General features: G+C 57.0%; 1 protein-coding gene across 5 annotated transcripts; it reads right to left on the minus strand.

The window, feature by feature from the left end:
• Positions 1-471: 471 nt before the first annotated feature.
• ASB10 (ankyrin repeat and SOCS box containing 10) lies at positions 472-8,232 on the minus strand. 5 transcript variants are annotated; one of them, XM_082399124.1, is made up of 6 exons: positions 7,745-8,232; positions 6,681-6,948; positions 3,654-4,173; positions 1,414-1,527; positions 967-1,152; positions 472-803 (listed from the first exon to the last, which is right to left on the minus strand). In XM_082399124.1, the coding sequence occupies exons 1-5, from the start codon at positions 8,151-8,153 to the stop codon at positions 967-969; spliced, it is 1,497 nt and encodes a 498-aa protein (XP_082255250.1). In that variant the 5' UTR covers positions 8,154-8,232; the 3' UTR covers positions 472-803. The 5 variants fall into 5 exon arrangements, with proteins under 5 accessions (XP_082255250.1, XP_082255249.1, XP_082255251.1 ...); XM_082399123.1 differs by having other exon boundaries at positions 472-815; XM_082399125.1 differs by having other exon boundaries at positions 472-841.
• Between the last annotated feature and the right edge of the window lie 359 nt (positions 8,233-8,591).

Raw genomic sequence — 8,591 nt, forward strand, 5'->3', positions numbered from 1 at the left:
GTGCTCCCTGACCTACAGGACAGGCAGTAGGTAGAGTTGTTTTGGTTTTTCTAAACCTGGGTTTTTCACCTGAACCGTGGTTACCCTGCGGTGCTCGCTGGCCTGTGCACCCACCTTCCCGTTGTCTTCCTGACCCTCACCTCACTGCCCAACCCCAAGGCTGCCTTTACCGTGCTGCCCCACTGTCTGCACTGCCTCGTTCCGCAGCGGCTCTGCCCTACACAAGCCTCTTTGCTCCCCTGTCCTTTTGCTGGCTCTCCTTCAGCCCTTTTCTGATACTATCTCACCTGGTGGCTATCCCCCCACAGCATGGGCCAGAGGGGCAGGTCCGCCGGGGGTCCCTCAATAGCTAGTGGATGCCATACAGCTGGCACCATGGGGGAGATCCAGGGAGACCCCATAAATCTGCCCATCTCGAGTGCCCTGTGAGCCAGCCAGCTCAGAGGAAGGGCTGTTGGAGACAGCACCAAGTAACACAGGCCTGGAGATTTTTAATGTGCATACAGGGTTTGGACAAGGTGGAGGGGGCCTCAGGGGACCCCCAAGTAGGAGTATATATCATTTGCCGTGAGTCCCGGCTCTCTCTCCATCAGATGTCACCTGGTCACATGGCCCATCTGCCTCTCCTGGTGGGAATGACAGCATCCACATCTGCCTGTGGAGTTGGACCTCCTGTTCAGAGGGCCACCTCGACCTGAATCCGTTGAACTCAGTCCTGAGTTCCAGGCGCTGTGAGCCGTGGGCTGGCATCCCCTAGGGCATGGGGCGTGTGCTTTCAGGCTCTCTCAAAAGGCAGCGGACATCTGGAAGGAGAGCTGTGGATTCAGAGACGTCCGGTGGTCTGGAAATTTGGGTGGTTCTGTCTAGGGCCCTGCCCCCAACTCTTCTCTTGCCTCCGACCCATTCCCCCCACGCCCCCACCCCAGCCCCCAGTGGCTGGGACTGTCCACAGAGCCCAGGGCTCACCTAGTAGAGCACATCCTCGAAATCCAGCTGCAGGTAGCGCAGCAGGCGGGCTGGCAGGGGCAGGCGGGGCAGGGCGTGGGGCAGGCAGGCCGCCAGGTGAGCACGGAGGGCACAGCGGCTCAGATGCTGCAGCGATCTGGGCTGCCTCGCCAAGGCCAAGAGGGAGGAGTAGAAATGGTGGTACTTCTGGGGGCAGAACGAGGGTCTCAGAAGGAGTCTTGGACAAGTGGCACCTACTTCTCCTAAAGAGGGGAGGCTGGTGGCCAGTGGGTGTCTCCAGGAGCCTCTTAGAAGTAGGGAGTGTTTTGGGGGTTCACAGTGTGAGTTTTGTTTTTCTGAGTAACTTCTCTGGGGCAGAGTGGGGGGACCCACAGGGCTTCCCTTTAGGCGGTGGAAGTCTCTTGGGGCAGGCTGAATGAGTGTGTGTTCAGGGTCCTAGAATCTGACCTGCAGAGTTTCAGGAGGCACCAGGCCCACGGCCTCCTCAGGAAGCTGCATGATACTGTAGGTGTTCAACAGGACCTCAATGGTCCGCGGGGACGTGCACCAGCGCTCCAGCACCTGCAGGGGTCAGAGATGCGTCAGTGCTCTAGGGGTTACCACACACTGCTGGTACCCTGTCCGTCCACGCAGGATGACCAGACAGCCAAGGAACAGCTCTTGTGGGTTGAACTGAGTCCCCCGAACGGTATGTTGACGTCCTAATCCCAGTACCTATAAACGTGACCGACTTAGAAATAGGGTCTTTGCAGATGTAATCAAGTTAAAAATGAGGTCATTGGGGTGAGTCCTAATCCAATATGACTGCTGTCTTTATAAGATAAAACAGACACACAGACACACAGGGAGAATGTCATGTGATGACACAGGCAGAGATCGGAGTGATGCATCTACAAGCAAGCCAAGGATTGTGGGCAACCACTCGAAATTAGGTGATAGGCCTGGGACAGGTTCTCCTTCAGAGCCTCTGGAAGGAGCCAACCCTACCTACACTTGGATTTCAAATTTCCAGCCTCCAGAACGGAAAGGGAACACACTTCTATTGTTTTAAGCCACCCAGTTTGTGGTACTTTGTTATGGCCACGACAGGAAACCAGCACAACAGCTAGCACTTCTATTGTGCATAATTTATGCCAGATATTTTCTTAGCACTTCACGTGTGTTGACTCTTAATCCTCGTCCCTACAAGGTATGGACTATTGTTATCCCCATTTTACAGACATGGGAAGCTGAGGCACAGAGAAGTTAAGTAACTTGCCCAAGTTGTAGTTCCAGCAATCCAAGCCTGGAGGTGTGGCCATAGAGGCCTCCTTGCAGGGAGGGGCTCCTCACTGGAGGACAGGCACCCCAGCCAAGCCTGGAGCAGCTGCAGGTTGTGGAAGATGAATGCCGACTTTTTGATCGCTTGGGATGTCGTGGAGCCCAGATGAAGGGACGAACGGGGCACTTCGCTGTGCCTGCCTGTCCCCAAGGCAGTGTGGACAGAACAGGGCTGGAGGGACAGGCAGTGGGGTCCCAGGAAATCCGTTTGCTGTTCTGCCTCCTTCTCCCACCCCTTCCCCGAAGGGGGAATCATTAGCTGTCAGAACCACTGTCAGATTACAGGGAATTGCTCGTCTCCTAATTATCTGGTGTTAATAGGAGATTAATTAGTGTTAATTGTTGATTTTCTTGTATTTTCCCAAAGGGGAGACCAATCTGCCGAACTCTCGGGCTGTTTAACTATTTGGTCTTGCTTAGGAATCTAGACAGATGCTTCTAGGTTTATGAGTGAAGGGGAGAGGCAGGGACAGCAGGGGAGCGTCCAGGACCCCGCGGGGCTGGATGGTTCAAGCCCGGGTGCCGGGCGGGGAACCTGCGTGCAGCCTGCTGCCCTATACCCATCCTGACCCAGCTCCTTGGAGAACGAGGGTCCCCACCCCAGGTCCAGCATCCTCCGTGATATTATATAGCCCCTCCAGACACGGCACAGCGTGGATAGTGTCCCCTGCCAGGGCCTCAGTAGCACAGGTCTGCAAGCTGAACCCACCTCGGGGGATATCAGTGTGAAATAAGACATAGATTGGAAATTGACAGTGAAAGGTGTTTTTCTTTGGTGCCAGGATAGCAGCTGCTGGTCCCGGTGGTGTATGTTCTGCTAAGCTCTTGGAAACAGGGACCATGTCCATCTGCAGATGGTCAGGAGACCTTGAACCTCATGACCCAGGCTTATCACTCTGCCCTGGGCGAGTGTCTCCTGTGCCTGGAGTGTCTCATGTTCAGGGTCCCACTGCCGGGGGGAGCTTCCTAAATGCTTCTTTCAACAGCTCTCTCCCCTGATGAAGAAACGACTCCCTGCCACCCGCATCGGTCCTGGCTCCTTCTGTCTTTTCAGATCCTTTATGATCTGGCCGCAGTGCCCTCAGTCTGCCTTCATCACACATACATGCAAACACATACGCACATACAAACACGTGTATATGCACACGCACACAGTGTATATACATGTGCGCACGCACACACGCGTACACCCCTCCTGCTGGTGTGCTGTTTGCCCCCTGTTGGGTTTTGCTTACTTGATGAATGAAAGCCAAAGTACTGACCTATGTGCCCAAGTTTGGTGCTGCAACCAGAGCAAGCTGGAGCACAGGTCTGGGTCTCCCCATGCCCTCGCTCTCGTGGCCCTCCCTCTGGCCCTAGCCCCGTACCTTGGGGAGAGCCCCAGGCCACACGCGGACGGCACCGTGGTTGAGCAGCGCCCGCACCGTGCGCTCTGGGCTCTGGGCCAGGGCTGCAGCCGGGCCCTGTAGCGCGTAGTGCAGGGCCATGTGTCCCCCATAGTCCATGGCGTTGACGCTGCTGCCGCAGGACAGGAGCAGCTCCACGACGTCCGCGTGGCCTCGGCGACAGGCCAGGTGCAGGGGCCGCCGCCTGTCCTGGTCGGCAGCGTCGGCGTCGGCCCCGGCCGAGAGCAGCAAGCGGCACAGCTGGAGGCAGTGGGTGGTGGTGGCCTCGGCATCAGCGGGGGACGTGCAGCGGGCGTCACAGGCGGCCAGCAGCGGGGTGCAGCCTTCGGCGTCGCGGGCATTGGAACATGCCCCCCGTCTGAGAAGTAGGTCTGCCAGCTCCACGTGGCCCAGCCGGGCGGCCACATGCAAAGGGGTCTCCTCCTCCTCTTCGGACCGACCATCCACTTTTGCTCCAAACCTCAGGAGCAGCTCTGCACACCTAGTAAGGGCGAGACAGCCGAGGGGAGGAAAATGGGGTGCAGACCTTCACCCCTGCGTTCCTGCCGGTCTGAGCACAGCAAACCTGGGGGGACCCTTGGGTGGCTCCTGGTGCTGTCTGCTCCTCACCTTCCATCCTGCCTGGCACTAGGCATCCAGCAATGTTCTGCAGCATCTTTAGTGCCCTCTCTCAAGCCAGGGCTCTGCATGCTGGGACTGAGGAGGAGGAGGGGCGAAGGGGACGCAGCAGCGAGCACAAATGGAAATTGGGGCAGTGGCAGAAAGAACAAAACCAAAATCGGCCAGCCGGATTTGCTCCGGGGTGGTCCTCTCAGAAGACTGTGTATGCCTGCCAAGATGTGTGCCCTGAAATGCAAGGCTAAGGGAACTTAGCGTCTTTGAGTGACACTTTCCTCATCTATAGAATGGGGATAATTGCTAATACCTAGACCGAAGAGGCTGCTGTGAGCGGCATATAAGACAATGCCGGAAAAGCTGTCAGCCTAAGAGTTCATAATGGCCGCGCTGGGTGGGGGAAGTGGGTGGCATAGATAGTGGTGGATCAAGGGGGCTCATTATATTATCCTGTCCACCTTTCTATATGTTTGAAATTCTCCAAAATAATTTTAAAAATACACTTGCTTATTCAAAAAAGGAAGGAATGATTGTCACCAAGTGTGATCTCAGGGAGCCTGGGCTGAAACACGGCCAGAACGAAAAACGTGGGATTGCACAGAACAGCATCGTCCGATTCAGGGGCCACCAGCGACGTGTGGCCACCGAGCCCTTACAGGATGGCTAGTCCTGATGGAGACGTGCTGTGAGTGCAAAATACACGCCAATTTTGAAGACTTGGTACAAAAAGAGAATGTAAAGTATCTCATGTGTTCTTTTTATATTGGTTCCATGTTGACATGATGACATTTTGGATACATTGTGCTAAATAAAATATATTATTAAAATTAATTTCACTTGATTCACAGATATTTATACACCCATGTTCATAGCAGCATTATTCACGATAGCCAAAACATGGGAACACTCTAAATGTCTATCAATAGAGGAATGGATAAATAAAATGTGATCTATACCATGGAATATCATTCAGCCTTTAAAAGTGAAGGAAATTCTGTTATGTGCTACAGCCTGGATGAACCTGAGGACATTATGCTAAATGGAATCAGCCAGTCACAACAGGACAAATGCTGTATGATTCCACTCATAAGAGGTGCTGAAAGCAGTCCAATTCATAGAGTCAGAAAGTAGATGGTAGTTGCCAGGGGCTGGGGGGAGGGGGAGGGGGAGTGATTGTTCAAAGGATACAGAATTTCAGTTTGGCGAGATTAAAAAGGTTCAGGAGTTGGATGGTGGGGATGGTTGCACAACAGTGTGAATGTACTTAGTGCCACTGAACTGTACACTGAGTAATGGTTAAGACGGTAAATTTTATGTTACGTGTAATTTACCACGATTTAAAAATGAATTTCACCTCTTTCTTTTTCATGCCTTGATAGGGCTACTAGAAATTTTAAAATTACAGATGTGGCTCGTGGTATATTTGTATTGGACCACGCTGATGTAGAACACATCTTCAACCATAACACGAGGAAGTCAGTAGAATCCTCTGAGGGCCGATGAGGTTAACAGGAGGGAGAAGGTCCACAAAAGGGGGACCCAAGGATCAAAACTCTGGTGCCATTCAGGGGCAAGGTGTGAAATTTGGCAGGTGTGTAGTCAGTAGAGAGAAGGCCTCTGTCGTATATACAGTTAGTTCATAGATTTGCCAAGGCTCCCTTTGCCGGGATTCCATATTCATCAAAAAATTATGAGGACTCATTCTCCAAGGTCCCCTACACATAGGGCACAATTATTTGGGTCACTGTAAAGGAATATCCTCTACAGTAAATAATACATTATTACATTCGGGTATAGCCATTGGTTTCTTGTGAGTCTGGTTAGCTGGGCTCAGTCCCCGAGCCCATTTATCTGAGGGTGCCTGCCAATACGGAAATGCCAGACCTGCCAAGCTGAGAACCAGCCCCTGCCCTCAAGGACCACCACAGGCCCTAACTGGGGGCCTGCTATCCTCGACAGCCTATCTGGATCACTGGACAGTCAGTTCCCTGAGGGCAGAATCGTGCCTTATTTACTGTTGTACTTCGCACAGTGCCTGGGACATAAGCTCAGAAAAATGAAAACTTTACACCACTTCCCCATAAAGGAGCCACAACTTCCCCCGCGCCAGCCACGCAGCCGGGCCCTGCTACAGCCCTCCTCCGGCCCTGGGGAAGCAGAAGCTGGTGCAAGTACAGGCCATTCCAAAGCCCACCAGGCCAGTGGTAGGATGGCCTGGGGGGAAATGGCATCCTGACTCCCACCTGAGCCCCAGCTCCTCCATCCCAGCTCACCAGGCCTGCCAGCCCTCGACACGCTCCCTCATCCTCCCTGCGGTCGTCTCTTTGCCTCCCCTACGAGTGGAGTGGGGGTTGAGGCGGGGGGGTCACTCACTCAAGGCTGCCAGCCTCCCCGCAGAGGTGCAAGGGGCGCTTCCCATCTTGGTCAGGGATGTCGGGGTCGGCTCCTGCCACCAGCAGCATGTGGGCGCAGGCAGCGTGGCCTGCAGCACAGGCCTCGTGCAGGGCGGTGCGGCCCCCAGGGGCGCTGTCTGGCCTCGCCCGCCGCCTCAGCAGCAGCCGCAGAATTTCCGTGTGGCCCCGGCTGGCCGCCACGTGCAGTGGGGTGGTCAGCTCCTCTTTGTACGTCAGCGACCAGATTCCTAGGGAGAGACGGGACCTGGGCCTCAGACCCTGGAGGGAGGCAAGGAGCTGCCAGGCAACGGGGGAGGTGGGCAGGGCCCGGGAAGAGAGAGCCCAGAGCTCCTGCCCCAGGCTTCCCTCTCCCGCTCAGACCCCCCAGTGTCCCTGGCCCGTACTCAGAGCACAGATGTTGAAGCGGAAATCCCTCCATCGCTCTGGGTCGCTGGTATCAAAGACGGAATCCGGAGCCAGGCCAGTGCTGGAGTCGGCAAGGATGCAGGAGACAGAGCCCGCATCCCCGGCCAGCACCGCCTGCCAGAAGGCCAAGGCGGGTCCCGAGGCCTTGCGGGTGAGGATGGGCCCCGGGCCTGACTCCGGGCGCTCTGCAGACCCTCTGCTGGGCTCCTCCACCAGCCTGGCACAGAGGGCATGTCGGTCACCCGGGGGCTCGCCCTGCTCCTTGCACTCTTCTGGGGACCAGCTCATGAGGGCAGCGTGGGAGCGTGGGGGAAGGGGGCTCAGGGAGGAGAGGCAGGGGCCAAAGGCAGAGAGGAGGAGAGGAGGAGGGGACAGGAGCAGATGCAAGGAGAGTGTCTCCGTGTCCCTGAGCCGAGCCTGACCTGGCCACTGGGTTCAGCAGGAGCTATTCTGGGCTCCGCATGACTTCTCTCCCGGGCCAAGATTTAGGCAAGCCTCAAGGTGGGAGAGAAACAGCCCGGGACCTCTCCTTGTCCTCAAGCACTTGGTACCTCTGCGCCTGGTGCGGCCCGCCCAGGCCCCCGGCCCTCAGCCCCGTGTCCCCCGGCCGCCCCTCACCCCTCTGGTGGCAGCTCCAGCGAGGCTCGGCAGCCCGGCCCTCCAGCAGCAAGTCGGCTGTGCTGTGCGGGGGGAACAGCTCCTGCAGCCGCGCCAGGTCTCCAGTGTACAGGGCGTTCTGCAGCGCCATGTCCCGGCACAGCAGCGGCGAGGGCTGAGGGGGCTCCCAGGCTGGGCAGGACTGGGGCCCCCAGACCCGGCAGGCTGAGGCCGAGCGGAGGCACCGCAGACGGTGTCCCCAGTGGGGAGGGGAGCTCCTTCTCCCTGGCATGGCCAGCTTCAGGGAGAGAGAGCCCGAGGAGCAGGACGCAGGGCAATGCCGCTGGCCGACCGGGTGTGCAGGTGCTGGGCCCAGGCCAGGCGCAGGTCCGGTGTGGGGCAGACAGGGAGCACACAGAGGCCACGCCATAAATAGCCCTTGAATAGCCCGGACATCCTAGCCGCCAGCCGCAGGGAAGGAGGCCTCAGGCCGGGGCTGCGAATTAGGGTGGAACCCTCCAACCTTAAGCTTCACCCCAGAGCTGCATGCAGCAGGGTTGAAGGGACCACCCGGACCTGCATGCAGCAGGATTGAAGGGACCACCCGGACCTGCACGCAGCAGGGTTGAAGGGACCACCCGGACCTGCATGCAGCAGGGTTGAAGGGACCACCCGGACCTGCATGCAGCAGGGTTGAAGGGACCACCCGGACCTGCATGCAGCAGGGTTGAAGGGACCACCCGGACCTGGTGTCCAGTCCACAATTTCAGGGGTAAAGGAAAACGGAGCCCAGAGGCGGGGAGGGCTTCGGCCAAGGTGTGACACCTTGTTGCAGGGGTGGGGGTGGGGATGGGGGATGGGGCTTTCA

This window comes from Balaenoptera borealis (genome assembly GCF_965194805.1).
Source record: "Balaenoptera borealis genome assembly, chromosome: 7".
NCBI classification, from domain to species: Eukaryota; Metazoa; Chordata; class Mammalia; order Artiodactyla; family Balaenopteridae; genus Balaenoptera; species Balaenoptera borealis.